General features: G+C 38.5%; 2 protein-coding genes across 3 annotated transcripts in view; both read left to right on the top strand.

The window, feature by feature from the left end:
* The window catches only part of LOC113667312 (DENN domain-containing protein 3), a 28,301-nt gene extending 27,374 nt beyond the window's left edge, over positions 1-927 (top strand). For both annotated transcript variants that reach the window (XR_016186179.1, XM_089205073.1), the window contains exon 47: positions 535-927. Coding sequence is in view for 1 of the 2 variants with exons in the window: in XM_089205073.1 (XP_089061199.1) it covers positions 535-771 (237 nt within the window). In the remaining variant the exon portion in view is untranslated. The remainder of the gene's footprint in view (positions 1-534) is intronic.
* Positions 928-1,735: 808 nt separating this feature from the next.
* On the top strand, positions 1,736-16,764 carry LOC113667320 (uncharacterized). Its single transcript, XM_027183130.2, has 21 exons — positions 1,736-1,798; positions 2,854-3,016; positions 3,366-3,487; positions 4,443-4,476; positions 5,302-5,384; positions 5,922-5,974; positions 6,071-6,225; positions 6,910-6,996; positions 7,238-7,279; positions 7,528-7,610; positions 8,045-8,105; positions 8,601-8,670; positions 9,776-9,819; positions 10,084-10,206; positions 10,619-10,691; positions 11,473-11,645; positions 12,283-12,338; positions 13,345-13,414; positions 13,846-13,905; positions 14,417-14,609; positions 15,484-16,764. Exons 1-21 carry the CDS (start codon positions 1,782-1,784, stop codon positions 15,729-15,731), a joined length of 2,010 nt encoding a protein of 669 aa, XP_027038931.2. The 5' UTR covers positions 1,736-1,781; the 3' UTR covers positions 15,732-16,764.
* The last annotated feature ends 104 nt before the right edge of the window (positions 16,765-16,868 follow it).

Below are 16,868 nucleotides of genomic sequence, written 5' to 3'. Positions count from 1 at the left end.
TTGTGTTGTTGCCGGAGTCGTCGGGATTTTCCGGCAAGAATTTGCTTCGAGCTTATAAACTTTCTGTCAGGACTGATGGCGTGTTTGCACTCTTTCCTAGTTATAATTCGCGTAACAGCAGTAACCAGTACATGAAGGCCTTCAGGCTCGTGATTGAATTCCGTCTTTAGTATGAACTGTCGCGTAAACTCCGAGAGAATTTTGATCTGGGCTTCCTGTTTTGGAAGCCCAAAACTTTACAAATTTTAGCTGCTCATTTACTTTCTCCCAACCTGCGCGGCGTTTCGTTTTGTTGTTCTCTCTCCTGTCGACTCTCCTGTCAATCAACTTGATAGGCAATTGACAGCAATTTGACACGCAACTCTCCTGTCAATCAATCTAATTTCAACTTTCTGTACTCAATTGTATCTTTTTGCACAGTACAGGATAAATTGACGTGCTCTCAACCAATGAGCATGCTGCGATTTTTGCATGCATATTATTTTGGTAGAAATTATACAGATTTATTATCGATTTTATTTCCTTTTATTTTAGGAGTTGTCTCTTCACCAGGACCGTGTCCGTTCTATGTGCCTCACGGACGAGGGACTCGTTATTTCGGGTCCCGGATCACGGGACGGGCGCATTGCAGTGTGGAAATCTCATCTATCTGAAGAGCGCCCTGCCATACAGCGCTTTAGTCACGAGCGTCCAAGACGTCCCAAACAGATACGTAGAGAAGTAACCGTTTGTGATGAAGAAGATGGCTTCGAACTTGTTTGCAGGAAATAGACAGAGAACATCGACGTGGATTGCAACAAAACCCGCGCCAAACTGTCACGTCCGACATACCAAGAGAAAAAGGAACTCAAAAAAGCACTCAATGAAATCTTGCTGTCAGAATTGACAAAGCTTTACAAATGAATAAAGCCATGTAATTATTTTTAATTTGTAACAATGGACTTAATTGTTCATCAAGCCGCCAGTTGGAAAACATCACGTGTACAGAAACACAAATCAACTATTAGATCAAAGGTATCTGTAAGAAAAACTATGATTAGTGCGAAACGGACCGCATTTCTCACACCGCACAATGTTTTGCAGTAGTTAAGAGACCTGCTTGTTGAAAAATATTATAAGCCACAAATCACACAAAACGCAATCCAATGTTAAAACGCAACTAAGTTGAGTGAACCAATCAGACCACTAGAAATGAAATAATCGAAGTTGAAAATGTACTAATTACAATAGCTCCCGATCTTTGAAAGAAGGGTCCCGAAGAAATTGAGAGTGAATTTTTTGCTATTGCCTTTTTTCGGCACATAGGACCCCGCAAGCAAAGCTTTGTTTTCTGAGCGAAGAAAAGAAAGTTTACTTGCCGATTATTGTCACGCACATGCCGAATGGGTCTCAAGGAACGCGTATCGCAGTGGGACGTATTGTTGTGTAGTCTCGATAAAAGATCGTGTCTCGCTGTGATGGTTGGGTAAATTTGGTTGTAAATGCAGTCAAAGACGACTCTTCTTCTACCTGTGAATCTATTTTCAATTTTCCAAGCCAAACTAAAAATAACAATTTAATCCTTTGGATAAGGAGTTTTTAAGACATTAGTAGAAATATCATTAAAGAACCCCTCTTCATGGTCAGCTGTTAGCGATGTATGGAATATGGAATCGCAGCAAAACCCTGAAATAACAATCAGTTGTACGGTCCCCCAAAATATTATTTTGCTACCAGTCTCCCGCCTTATTAGTAATTCTAACCCATCATGCAACACTTTCTTAGTGCGTGTGAAATTCAAGATGGCGGCGTTCCGGCGGTAAGTTGCTTTTCTGACCGATCTTGATTCACACGGGTCATCTAAGAAAAAATTAGCAAATCCCTGAAGAAAAGAAAATTTGGATGTATGGTTTCTCTTTTGGTGTATGAATCTGGTCCATTTTTTGGCATTCAAATCTCACCAGTCTTTTCACCATGCGCATCTCTCAAATTCTCGTTCAAAGTGTATTTTTTAACATTTGTTGCGGAGGTCTCACTTATCTTCCTAAGCTCTAAAAGTCTGGGATTTATACTTTTTGTAGCCTGAATCTTGGTCATAAGGTAGCCGGAGTCACTTGAGTCATTGTTGTTTGCAACGAAAGTCTGTTTGATCGCTGTCGTTTTCTGAGAAGGCGATGTATGTGGAAGCTGCCCTCTCGCAAGAAAGAATGTTTAAGAGAATGTTGTTATTCTAGTCTTTGATTGACGGGGTTTTTCTTATATGGGAATCTCTCTTATTTCCTGTTGTTTTGATGTGTTTGCTACCTGGTGACGTGGTGTAATAAAACCGTGTTCAGGTGTAGAGTAATCTTTGGAACCACTTTACAAGAGCTCATTTCAAAAGAAGGTTACAGTGTAGGGGTGACAAAATTAAAGTGGAAATAAAACTACAGGGACTGCCACAAAGTGTTTTTATGCTTCAGGGAGATGTTTGGAATCATAATCAAATTAGACAGTATCTAGTTGGTTGCATGAACTAAACTTGAAAATGAAGTAATGAAAGAAGTGCCCACTGTTGGTCTTTGAGAAATCTAATAATTCAAGTGTTTTGATAAAAGCTGGTTAGTGGAAGTCTACCGCCTCCTGTAAGACCTCACTGCTGTCTATTTAGGCTGCAAGTAGGCTCTCACATTTGGGTTTTGTGATACTGCCCCTTTTCTGGGCACAGTAGCCTCTTACACCATTGGCAGCTGCTTATAGAAAAGATATTTAAACCCCAGGAATTACTCTTTACAAGCTACTATTCATCGCTTTTGTTGTAACCGTGCAGAAAACTAATAATATGATATATATACATAACCTTGTTTCTCAATGATCTTTTATTTTATTTTATAGTCCAAGAAAAAGTAAATGGGATGTACCTTCTGCCAAGGGAGAGGGCAGTAATGGAAATGGAAACATGTCAGCTACTGATGCTGCAAAAGAGAGGGCTGCAAAATTGAATGCAATGTTGGCCGCTCAAGGGAAGCTTGCCAAAAGCAACCCACCTCCAGTTGTGGTAAAGCATTTGTTTGTTTTGCAAGAAGGCTGTACAGTATAATTGTTTTAATGCAGGGGAAAAATAAAGAACCTCTAAAGGTGTGGGAAATTTGCCGAGGGTCAGTGTTAACTGTTAATTTTCTTTATAAAAGTGAGGGGATGTTTTTATTTGGATTACCACTTAGGTTCAATCCACAGAAGTTGGAACAATTTGAAAGACTTAAGATCTCTTAGTGTAGTTTGTAATTGCCCCTTCATGATGTTTGCTTTGGTTGATTGGCAAGTATTTATTTGAAAGTGTGAGTTGACAGTGTCAGTTTATATTACTTTATTCTCATTGTTACACTGTGTATTGTGTTTATGTTAAGGGCCGTCCATCACCAGCAGCAAAAGTGACTCCCCCTCCATCAGTAACTGTTAACAATGGTGCCACTAGTTTTAGTCAAGATCTTATTACTGCTGAAGTGGAGATAAATGATTCTGCAGCCCGGTATGAAAAATATAACAGATATGCAACCCTTTTGAGTGATATACCATGAAATATTCTTTAAGTCTTTTGTTTTTTCTTGAAACTTTGGGCTCATGTGTATGCTTAGAAATTACAAGTGATCAATACAACATGTAAAGATATTTTTTGAGTTGATCAATATTTTAAGTATATGCTATCAACAAGAGCATTTCTTTTCAACTCCCAGTAAACCAGTTGGGTAAATTATTCAACATGTCAGTGTAGTGTTTTTCATGTAATGATAAGTCTACCGTGTTTTCATTATTTTTTCCAAATTTTTTTCATATTTGATAGAAGGTTAGATGATCTTATTCATCCTGTGAATGGCTGAAATCAAGTGTATAACAATTATTACTTTACAGGGTGTGAAATTGTGCCTAATACAGATGCCAATACCACTAAATTTTTCCTTTGGGGACCAAATCCTGAAAATTAGTTGCCAAATTGGTAACTAGTATGCTTCATCATAACCTTACCTAGAGATATAGTGAGTTAAAAAGATTTGCAAAGATAAATCCACAGCAAACTTCCTTGTTAAGTTTGTTTCGAAAATGCAGCACATGCATCTCGATCGATGACTAGATGCCATCTTGGATTTAGGTGAACTTGAAGGTTGTATATCATCCATTCTAGTGTCCACTTTGTGGCATGTAAAAGATCTTTTTCCTAACTTAATTTTGGTGGGTCTGTCTAGAAGGCAGACAGTGGGGAAAAAAGGTTCTGTTTATCTTTAAAAATGGCAAGCAACTTTTTTCGAATTGGCTACCACTTTGAAAAATTCAGGAGCCAAGTGGCTATCAGGAAAAAAAATTAATTTCATGCCCTGCTTTATGTATTTTGCATTCCATGCTTTGGTTTTTGTACTTCTTTTCATGTTTTATCATTCTTATGTTTACATGTGTTGATTTATTTTTATATTCGTTTTTTGACTTGTCAGCACTCTCCTCTGTAAAGGCACAACACAAGATGAGGTAGAAATTTATTATTTTTGTTTCAAATCATTAAAGTTAATTTTTCTGGTACTAGAAAGTTGCAGTGCTACATGTACTAAGTACATGCACGCCACAGAGAAGCCCTTGCTTTTCCTGTTCCCATTGGCCAGAGAGGTTCATGTTTCAGAAAATAACAACAAAATGGGATACCCAATTTATATTTGATACCCTCTTCAAAGAAGAAGAAATCAGTTGATAAAAATCAGCTTAGTTTTTATCCACTAATCAAGAATGAAAAGTTGCATGGCACAAACTTTGAATTTAATGAAAACTTTGAATCATAAATTTAACCGTTTAACTCTCAGTTGTGATTAACATGTAAATTCTCCTTAAATGATCCATGTATTTATCAAGCAAACGAGTAATGAGTATACTCAAACTATTCACCGAGGTAGAAGTTCTCTTGATCTATCACCAAATTCTTATAACTTACTTGCAAGGGGAGAATCATCAAAAAAGATCTTGGGAGTTCAAGGGTTACTAGTGCTCAACCCTGTAACTCCCAAGATCTCATAAGTAATTCTCTTTACTGTCTGACATACAGTTCTTGTGATGTTGATTTGGAGAATTTGGTATTGGATCAACTTATAATCACCTAATTGATATTTTGCTTTATTCTCATCACTTTTCTGCTTGATATTGTATTGATATTGTTTGGAGAAATTCTGTCTTGGTCACTCATGGGAGTTAAAGTGTTAAGATAGTGATTATCATTATAACACTATCCCTAGAATTGGCATATGTTACATTTGGTATTAAAGGTCCTAATCAGTATTAAACTTTCAGTGTTACATTTAATTTCAGATCAATCGTTACAGTGGAGCTGCTGTCTCCACCAGAGGAAAGTTTATGTCTGAAAATGAAAAGAGGGAGGCAGAAGGAACAGGGTAAATATACCAGTTTCATGTAGATTACAACTTCTTTCAATAGTGCTGAGACATTTTCAATAGCAGTGAGGCAGGTAAAGGTAAAGTCTGTTTGAGAGCCAAGTGGCCCATGCAGCTAGAGTTTATCCTGGTTTTCTTAGCATGATGGGACTAGGAGCATTTTAAATCCCCCCTGGAAGGGAGGCAGTTTATCACACAACTACCTCCAACATTTCATCAGGCTTCCCTGACAATTCACTGACTCCCATTTATACTCCTGGGAGGAGAGGGGTACTGTGTTGCCCAAGAGCACAACACAATGGCCTGGCCCATACCTCTCAACCCAAAGTCCAGCGCACCAACCATTAGGTCTCCATGTTTCTAAGTGAGGCAGGCAGTCTTCAAATAATAAGTGTTAACTACTGTTTCTGTTGTCTATTGTAACCTTTTTGTCTGCTTAAAAATGAAGTAGTTCTTAAGTTTGAAACCAATGTTCTTGTGTTTCCACCTTCTTAGAATCACTGACATTTCCTAACCATGTCACTTCTATTTTTCCAGAGTAAAACCACTGTACCTATGTGTTCAGGGACTCACACAAGAAAAAGTTGATTGTAAGTTGAACACAGGAAAGATCATACCTGCACAGAATAATTTTCACTCTTGGTTTGTCTGATCTGGTATAATAAACATGTTGAATATTTCTCTAGTGGCTGTGAAACGGATTCGAGAGATAATGGCTGGTGCAGACGTCAATGTTCTCCCACCCTCTCAGCCTCAGAAGATGCCTGTGACATCACCTGCAGCTACACCTGCTTTCAACCAACCTTCACCAATGTTTGACAGACAGCCATTACCTCCCGGGGTAAGAGGAATGACTATGAATATTGATACAATTCATGAAATTGTATAGAGTAAAGTATAGAGAATATACATCCTGCTGCAAGAGTGGGGAGGGTGAAGCTTAAGCTAAGAAATGGAAATTTAATGGTCAGCATAAAATGAGGCAGTGACCAAAAGCTAAAGGTCAAGATGAGATAAAACTGCAGTGTGTCTGATGTTACTACTAGTAAGTAACTTATTTATTCATTCTAGTTGTGTCAAATGGTATAATATTTGTAAGTGAAAGTAAACTTGCTAGAAAAAAATACTCACACAGATAGGGTAGAAAAGGTTGTGGTTATTCATCATGGTGAATAACGATAAAAGCTAAGTTTTTTCGTTTGTCTCACGATGTAGTCACGTGTGATGTAGATCCTTCACACATGACTACATCGTGAGACAAACAAAAAAACTTAGCTTTTACAGATAGGATACTAAGTCTTTTGCACTAAACTGCCCTTAGTTCTTCAAAGGGCATATACCGCTCTCCAACTGATGAATCACTATCCAGCAGATAAGTGTTAGCTGAACGTACTGCACTATCCTTCAGACAGAGATTTATTCAGCGGAGGGAGTTGTTCACCCTTTGAACAATGGGGGCCAGGTTGTGTTACAGCTGTAATGTTTTTATCATCTACAGAATCATTCGAGTTTCTTTTTATCACAGATGCACTATGTTCAAGACAAAGTATTTGTTGGTCTGGATAATTCTTTACCTGAGTTTAATGTTAAAGAGAAGTTACAAGGACCAGGGGTATGAAGCAGACAATTGTGTGATCAACTAGTTATTGTATGTTTACAATTCATGTTTATTTTTAGTCTGGAGAAAGTCTTGAATTTAATTTTAGCATACAGAAATGTGTCCAAGCATGTGAATGCGGTAGCTGTAATGTCATAATCACCTCATGTACCAGATGGTCAGTCTTTGTTTAGTAAAGATTTCACAGTGACATTCAAAATCATTTGACAGTAGACTATTTTTTATTGTATTTCAGGGGTCATATTTTCAGCATATCACTATGCAAACAGGAGCAAAGGTAAGGGAACACTGAATTCTTGTTTAAGATCTTAGAGGATAGGATGAGATTTTCATTATTTGTGAGGTAGCAGCTACTTAATATCTGTCAAGATAAAAAACCAAAAAACACCAAAGAGAGGAATCAAAGTACAAAAGGTAAAAACAGTAAGAGCCTTGGTTTTCTATTATTCAAGAAGACCACCAAACATCATTAATTTGATGAGATGTGGTCAGTGAAGTTATAATATTTATTTTCTGTTCTACGAGGTTCAACTTCGTGGTCGGGGATCAGGCTATATTGAACCTACATCTGGAAAAGAAGCATTTGAAGCACTTTACATCTATATAAGGTGAGCATTAATTTTTTTTTTATTGGGGCATTTGACTCCTGAAGACAAATGAAAGGTGAAGGGCATCCTGCAAGTTTTTACCAAAATTCTCGCTGTTCCTCATGATAACTAGATTTAATTTTATAAATGAAATACATGCCGCTAAACTCCAAGATTAATTTCTTGAATGAATAGCACAGAGGACAAAGGGTATACACCATTTAGATATTTAATCATATTCATGCTGTGACCAATTGATGTCGAGAAACAAAAACTGAGTGTATGTTTTTCTGATTGCATCATCAACTAGCTAGAAAGATGTAGAGTTTTATATGAATGTGAAATCACATAATTCATGTTCATTCTACAACTTAATTAAGTTACTGCACCAAAACGGTTTTGATAAATAAACGTATCTTTATTTTCCATCTCTCTCAATGTGTCTGCACTCATAGTCATGGTAGAGTTGATGGTTTAACAGCAGCAAAGACATTAGTGGAAAATCTCATACAAACAGTAAGTTCCTAGTTGTGTTTTTTGGTTTGTAGCACAAGAAGCAAAGAAATAATCTGCTCAATTGATTTAGTAAATAAAGAAAACAGAATGCAGCATGAAGTGAAAAAAAGTCAAGGTTGATGATGAATTAACTCAAGGTTTTTTCTGGTTCTGTTTCTTTGGAAAACTACAGTACTGTAATGGTTTCTTAGTGACAATGATATTTTATTCAAGTAAGGAGTTTGGATGCTATAGCCAACTCTATTTAAGCGCAAAACTAACAAATTATTTTTAACTAAGATTACCGGTTGATATGAGTTTAGATATTGACTGTTTGGTACACATTATAATTCCTTAATAACCACCTTATGATTCATGTCACAGCACCCTATTTCTGGTGTTCAACTAATGCATTTTGACCACATCAAGTAGGAATAAATGTCTTATCCTGTGATTAACAGTGATACTTAATGGAATGATATTCTCTATTTAGTGATCATATAAATTGTTTCTTAGGTTCATACAGAATACAAAGCATTTGAGCAAACAAGAAGATCACATTATGGGTATTCACCATATATGAATGGTTAGTGATTGGATTGCAAGTTAATAAACTATAGCACTTTAGCTGAGTACAAAGGAGGAATGCCAAAGGCATTTGGCATTTCATCCTTGGACTAAGCAAATGGTGTTTACTTGTAAAATGATAACAAGTATGAATAGTGAATGATGATTACATGTGCACCTTCCTAAAACAGAATCAGTTCAATGTATGATTTTTGGTATGCACAAATAAATGTAGAGTCTGGAACAAATGCAAACTCTGTGGAATAAACATTTGTCAGAATTCAAACCCCACAATTCATGCACAATCTACTTGCACTAAAACAGTCTTTCTGTGGGCCTAGTTCTATAGGTACTGTAGTACTTACACATACTTGAACAGGGGTTTCCATAAAAGCTGGTTTCTGACAGTCTACCACCCAGTATAAGATCTCTTACCAGTTCGTCTGTTAAGCTTGTGATCAGACTCTCATGTTTGGGTTTTGCCTTATAGCCTCCGTTTTCAGGCATGACCACCTTTACCTGGGTATGGTAAAAAGTTATTGAAACCCTAGCTTGATTCATACACTGTTTTGAAATATTGCTGTTTGGTACTTGGTTAACTTGGGATATGCTCAATTTATTTTTCAATGGAGGGTTAAGAAAGGGGATGGTGGTTTAGATTTGCCATCTGCTGATATTGCCCTCCAATATTAAGCTGTCAAGTTGATCATGTGCCACAGGATCAGGTTTTGTGGCACCTACTTACACTGACCACAATTATTCTTATTACAAGTTCTTCATCCTTCAAGTTTTAGTCAATATTGAATTTGAAAGTGATCTTCACAGTAATGAACACTACAGTGTATGTAAGCAGTAGTGAAAATAAGGCCTGTACAGAATTTGAACCCATGACCTCTGTGATGCTGGTGCAATGCTCTACCAACTGAGCTAACATGCCAACTGGCTGCTGCTCATTATGTTGGTTTGTGATAAACCTGTGAAGTGATGAATGACTGTAAATATATGAAAAATTAGTCAGTATTGTTTGTTATAATTTTAAACAGGGCACATATTGTTTTTTATTGCTTTTGACTTATTTTAAATGTGTCTTTGAAGTCAAAAATATCTGTTTGTCATTCAAACAGCTGGAAACCAAAACAATATTGGTCAGACACCTTCAGGATATCAGGTTAGTAAAAAGAAAATCAGTTGTAACTGGCTTGAATACAAATTTGTGTGGTAACTTTTTGTTTAACAATACAGACTTTATTGACATGTACACTGTACATGTGTGTTGTTTCTGAGTGATTGGCATTCCTGAACTGGTGGCTGGGAGGAAATTACGACTATTTCCAATGCATTGGAGTTTGATAAATTATTAGTTTGATAAATTGCTGTACGTTTCTCTTGTGAACCCATCAGTTACAGTTTGATGTGTTGTTTTTTTGTACAGCCTGGGCCATATGGATATCCAAGACCACCACAACCTCCAGCTAATGGCTACCCACAATCTGTCCAGCCTCCCCCAGCATCAGGATACCTGTACAGCAATCCTTATCATGTTCCACCGATGCAGGTATTTCCTGAGCGATTTCAAGTAGCAGGGTAACATTTCATTAACACTTTAAACCCAGAGAGCAATAAGCATTTAATTTCTCCCATAAGTAAAACCTCTGAGTCAAACAGTTAGGTCTTAAGATTAAAGAAATGAGAGCAAACTTGAGAAGCTTGTGATCTGTAGACAACCTCTCCTTGAAAGCACCATAGGAAATGTATGGAAAACAGTATGGAGAACTTGCGCACTGATGTTCAGGTTTAAAGGGTTAAAGTGTTACTACTGTTCAGCTGGTTATGGAAGTGCAAGCAATTTCTCCGTACTCTTTATACTAGTGTTTTAGAATCTGATTTCCATGTGTATTTATATGCTGTAGCCAGATTTCTGAGTTGCATTTATGTTAAATTTAATAACATTACCATTCTCTTTACAGCCTCCACCCTCAACAATGCACCATGGTGCTCCACCTCCTGGCCCTCCTCGATATGGGCCCCCTCCAACCCCAGGTAGGTGCCAGCTGTTGTGAAGTTGTGTAAAAATAACACACCATACCAAAGGCTTAGAGTCAAATTTAAATCTTGGTCACTGAGATTAGAAGCTGCCCTTATTATACAGGTCAGGTTTGAGAGGAGATAAAGTTGATTCTGTCCAAAGTAGTTTTGAAGTTTTGAGTGCCTAGTAAAGTCAATAGTGCAGAGTAATAGCAATCTATCTGGTATTCACAACGTGCAGGAGAGGACAGTTCACCTGCACATACACCATGAATTGGTATTCTCCTTCCATTTATATGGAAATAAGCCAGGTTTTTTTAAATTTTAGGTAGCCTTGATACAAACAAAATACATGTTGATGGAAAGCACTTGATTGCAACATAACCCATGCAATGCATTACATAAGTGTCATTATATTTTATGCTTTTTTCTGTGAATTTTCATTGGCTCTAAGCATACCACTCTATCTGCAAATAACTGCCAACAAATAGCATGTATATAATCTCTCTGGGTTCTGCCTCAAATGATATTCTTCACAAGGATATTCTGTTCCATTGAAAATAAGGGATCCAGCTACCCTATGCAGCCACAATCACTATGTCAAAGCAAACGCTGTAATCTTATTACTGGTGATACTAAAAGTATTGAACTTGGGTAGATCAACATGTTCTGATTTGACAATGTTACATTGATCAATTAACTACCAGCTTACCACTTACAAATCACAAGATTTTGCTCAACCTTGTTTATTTAAAATCGTTGATGATAATTTATTCCATTGTTTATGATTATTTAGTATCTGGTTATGGCAATCGGGGACCACCCAATAACTTACCCCCTAGGGGACCTGCACCATATTCTGGCTTTCCTCCTGTCCCTCCTCCCCTTGGAGCACCTCCAGTTGGACCATCACCATATGGGCCTCAGCCAGAGGCCCCTTTTCAGCACCCAACTCATGATCCTGTTCAGGTTCGTATTTGAGTTATTAATTTTCTCTACTTGTGGTATTTTTCTACTTAGATATCAGAGGTTATCCTGGAATGTTGTGATCTAAATCCGAATTCAATACGTCGTGAGATATTCAAGGAGATACGCTTAATCGTGTTTATACAAAAGGGAAAAGGGGAATACATCCCATAGAACAGGCTATGGTTGAATTGAAGTTCAATTTGAAGTACATTTTGGACTATGGTTGATTCTCAGCTCCCTCCGAAGGCCTCCTGACACTGTATATAGCTGTTTCGAGACAATCTCGAAAGGCAATCTAGGTAACCTGTAATCAATGAATTAGGTCAAATAACTAAATAAATTCATCAAACCCACGATGCCTCGTCCTTACAGTGACGTTTTCTCAAATTTTCGTGAAATCCTGAGGTCAAGGAACCGTAACCTGAAAACCTCCCAAAATATCTTTCGGATTGTCACGCTTTTTTTTTTCCGATGACGTTTCTCGAAACAGCTCTATATCTGTACTCTCACGTTACATGCTCCTGTTGACTGTAGAGTGAGAAGCGAACCGTGAAAATCCCATGAAATGAGTTAACCTGGCGTTTCTGTTGCGCTAAGTATTATCATTCTAACCATTTTGTACAATTTTTCTCTTTAGCTTCCTTCAAGAGAAAACGAATATCAACCTGGAGAACCAACCTCATCATCTGAAGGGTATCATTAGTTTCCAATAAATCTATCTCATTAAATGACCCTGACGGCCCCGCGGGCAATCCCATAGAAAACCATAGTGAAAGCTAACATGTGTAGGGCCGAATGGGCTGACGGTTCGTAAAAAGCCGTCCGGTCTTGCGCTCACACGGCTTTGTTGCAAAAACTTAAAGGAAAGAAAGGGGTGAAAAAGATTGTGCTTTTTTTTTTTTGTGAGTTTCTTGTTCTAACTCGAAAAAACAAAGGAATACTTTGATTGCAGAATCTATTGCGTCCTGTTTTTAGGTTGAGACAAATTTTCGAGATTTTCAGCATTTAGTGTTTATAGGGTTAAGTACTTATTGACTAAGTGTGGTTGGGCCGGATGGGAAAATATTATTTGGCTCTCAATCATGAAGTACGGACCTTGCTGCGCTCGGTCCGTACGTCAGGACCTCGAGCCAAATATCTTCTCGTTCGGCCCGCCTAACTTAATACGAGTCGTGGTAAGCTGCGAGAGGATTTTTTTAATTAACACCTATTCACCGAAGTAGAGGTGACGAGGTAAGTATTCACCACTTTCATCGACACTGAGGCGAATAAATGTTTTAGTATATACCACAGAGAAACCAAAAAATTAGTTTGTTTCATTCAATATACCGAAAAAATGGTCGGAAATTAGCGTCAACCCAACTAAATCAAGCGCTTTGAGCATATTTCTCGTTGTTTAAGCACTGTGAGGGCAGCTAGCTTTTAAGATAAATTTGATTTTATCTACGACAAGTCTGAACCGATAAGATTATTAAAATACTAAAGTCTTTGAACCGAACTGAAAATTGAACCTGATAGGGAAGCTTACGGCTAACTTCTGAAGGGAGTCGTAACTGATGTTAATCATAAGATTTTAAAAATACAACAGAACAGCTCTTCCTCCCTAAGATTCACTTCCCATGCATAGTGTTACCTTGCACTACAAGCGTTCCTCCCGCTTGTTCTTCGCCTTACTTTACCATCTCCTTTCCAATTGCAGAGACCGAGAGAAATATCAAAGAGAAGCAGTACAGCCCCCTGATCCACCCAAGAGAAAGTTCAAAGAGAAGGTAAGTCACCTAAATCATGAAAGGGGGTAAGTTTCGAAATACTGTTAACTATGGTGCTGCGTCGGTGGGGGAGTGAAACAAAATAATTTGGTTTTGTCAGTTGAGTTGATCATGAAAATCGGCCATCATAAAGAGTTTCACAGCTAACGTTTCGAGCGTTAGCCCTACCTTAGAGCTAAGTCATTTTACGAGATGCACCTTTTTCGTTTATATGCTCATGCACAGAATGTAAGGTGCCTTTTTGGAATGCATTGCATCATGTTAATGTTGCTGTTGTTCGCAATAACTCTTTGTTTAGCCGTTTGCTATGTTGATAGTACAGAGATAGATTTTGTCTTACCTACGAAGTTGTCTTATAAAGTTGCTAACAATTTGTCTTTTTGTCTTTTTCCCTTTGATTTTTCACAATGTTTGTTCAAACTCGAATTCAGATACCAATTAAAGGTTCTTCAGCTCAAGATCAGAGTTCAACAAGTGGCCCAAGACATCAGGTGCTTTGGGCTTGTTCTTGATGTTTTTTAGTATCGCCATATTGCTTTTATCGTCTTGTTCAAACGCCATTGTGAATGCACGATGCAGGTTCATATCAGCAATTTGCCTGTTGAGGGAAAAATCATGCAAGGTCGGTCTTAACCAATCGGCCACACTGCCTCCACTGGATCACACCTTAGATTATTTGTTGCACATCGTGGAAGCACGGACAGCGTAGATCGTTAAAAGATTTGTAATCTTAACCCTAGTAGTGTGAACCGTACTTGTACCCAGGCTTTCCTTTACTAAAGATCCAAATCCAAAACGGGGACACATCAATTAGCCTTACATTCTCCACGCTGAATCAACCGACTTTGCGTTGTTGCGATGAAACATTTTACTCTTGGCGTGAATACTTTGTAGTCATACTAATGCCAGTGTTCTTTCTTGTCAGCAGCCTCGTTCACGTTTGTCAGTGCTAACATGTCTGTTCTTTTTTCCCTCTGTCTGCTATTGATGACTTTGTTCTAGGACTCCTCCATCTTAAATCTAGGTGAAGCTGCCCCTGTTGACGGCAAAAAACAATCTTCGGAGCTCATGCCTCCCCCTCCAGTCATGCCTGTCATAAAGAAAAAGCCTAAAGAGCACGATTTTGCCGTTCCATTGCCTCTTAAAGATGTTTTGCCTGCTTCTGCAATCTCTTCGACCCGTAATAGACCAGCAGGTAAGTTCTGTGCCTTGCCACTAACACTGCAGTTACACATGTGTTTTTGACTGAGCATGAGCTCAAGATAAGTGCTAGGTCCATAATAACACCAAAGAGAATGAGGCTATTACTCAGTTATTTTGCGAAAAACACTTGCTCAGCAAAGGCTGTCTTTCTATGAGGAAAGGATTACTCCCAATTGTTACCCTGGGAATCTAGGAAACCAGAAGGGGAATCTAAGAAACCAGAAAAGGAATCTCGCGCTGAAAAGATAGGGCGATCTTTCCTCATAGAGTATCAAACCGGAGTTTAAGGTTCACTCTACTTTTCCAGCTTAAGGAGACAGCCTTATTATAGAACACAATCGTCTGCCCTATTCTCACCACTTCGCAGCTGAGGTTCTGGCTCGTGGTCGTATTACACACATGGCCTAATGGTCAGCATATTAGATTGTGGGTTACCTGTTGTCAAACACAGGACAGTTTCATTGTTAGGGTTTATCTCCGCCCAAGGGTACAAGTGAGCCCAGGTAAATTGTGGGGGCAACCCACCAAGGTATAGAGGTTAACTTGTTATGAGCTACGTGTAGCACATGGGGTTGATTTATGCCATACAAAAAAATAGATGTTACAATAATTAGATATTTTTGCTCTTTTGCACGGTGTTCATACGGTGCAGTCACCTTCAACCTCTACTTGTTATTTTAAGATAAATGACAGTAACATTAGTACGTTGTGTTGTTTTGATTTTCATACTAATTTGAATTTTGTTCTTGTTTCATGTGAATTGCTGTGGACTCTGTGATGCTGGTAACCTAACTTCCTCTTTTTACTTTTACTTGAATTGTTCTGTATTTGCTTTGTGTTGTGGCCTGTCTTTCCTCCGACCACAGGCAAACGAGAGGCTCCATCCTTGCCTTTGCCCCAAGCTGATGTAAAAAAGTCGAAGACAGAGGAGGACGTGACTGCCCAGTCTTCAGGAATAGCTTCGCTTGTAGCTTACGGTGACGATGACTCTTCAGATGAAGAAGGAGGAAGTCTTTCCCCAGACGACAACCCAAATGATGGCACGCAGAGCAAGGATGTCACGAGAAATCGGCAAGGGACTACCAGGCTGCCATTTTGGGCCGTCAGAAAGTAGTTTTGTGGTGAATGTAAGGGGTGGCGAGGGTCGGGTGAGGAAAAGGGGTTGGTTGGGGAATTGTGTTTTGAAACGCTGTTCCAAATTGTTTTTTACTTAGGCAACATTTTTCCGCAATTTTTGTCGTGAAGGAGCGAAGTCTCATCAAGACTATAACTTTGTCTTTCATCTTTACAACGCTGCCACTGTCGAGGATTCTTCTCCGGGGATACCTTGCAGCACTTTATGCTTGCGCTATTAACACTGAAACCCTTCGTTCGCTTATCTTGAAAGTGATAGCGAAATTTCACGTAAACTACTACTAGCAACTCCAAACAGCGTGCACTCCGAGTGATTATGGTGTTTTTGAACTACTTTGTCCTTGTTTTTATTTTTTGGGGGGGGGGGAGGGGGGCAGGGGAATGGAGTCCAGGCCGGCTTGGAGTAATATCCCCCTCTGCCTCCTCCTCCCTCCCCCCCCCCCCAAAAAAAATGAAAACATTTTCAGAATTTCTAAGTCTTAGAAGAAAATTGCAGGGGTGTTACCTTACGTAAACAGCTGGAATGGTAACGGCGCACACTTTGGCGTGAAGAACTCGCGCCTTCGGCGTGCACGAAAATTGCTACTATTGACTTCGTGTTTGGGAACTCCCGGAAGCTCTCCCTAATGGGCGAATACTGGGCGGGGAAGGACGAGATTTCTATTTCCTTACACACAGACACACACCCCCCCCCCCTTCCTTTTGACCGTCGCTCACCTCCTTGGTTCAAATGTCTTTCTCTCCTCTCCCTAGCCTCCTAGCTTTCTACTGCCGCAAAAACAAAGAAAATACTGAGCAACTCCCTTCCCCTTCTCTCTAAAACTTTGAATGTTTTGTAGGTTATCAACACAGTTTAGATTGTAAGAAGAAAAAAAAACAAACAAAAAAATTTGGAATGAAGAATAAACAAGGGGTCTGAGAATGGTGATAAAGCAGATCATTTTCCACCCAATTTTCTCTCTAATTTTTCATTTATGTAATATTGGATTGATTATATCGTCATCATCATCATTGTTGTTGTTGTTGTTGTTATTGTTATTATTATTATTATTATTCTTATTATTATTATTCTTATTATTATTATTATTATTAGCATTTTCGCTATCACCATAATGAG

The sequence above is a fragment of the Pocillopora damicornis genome, chromosome 4 (genome assembly GCF_964200805.1).
Source record: "Pocillopora damicornis chromosome 4, jaPocDami1.2, whole genome shotgun sequence".
Lineage (NCBI taxonomy): Eukaryota > Metazoa > Cnidaria > Anthozoa > Scleractinia > Pocilloporidae > Pocillopora > Pocillopora damicornis.
The sequence above is the reverse complement of the archived record's forward strand: the minus strand, read 5'-3'. Positions and strand labels throughout refer to the sequence as shown.

Excerpts from the sequence above, each read along its gene's own strand:
- LOC113667320 (XM_027183130.2), top strand. Across the intron at positions 8,671-9,775 it reads GTATTCACCATATATGAATG|CTGGAAACCAAAACAATATT; the intron begins GTTAGTGATTGG and ends TCATTCAAACAG. Across the intron at positions 14,610-15,483 it reads GACCCGTAATAGACCAGCAG|GCAAACGAGAGGCTCCATCC; the intron begins GTAAGTTCTGTG and ends CTCCGACCACAG.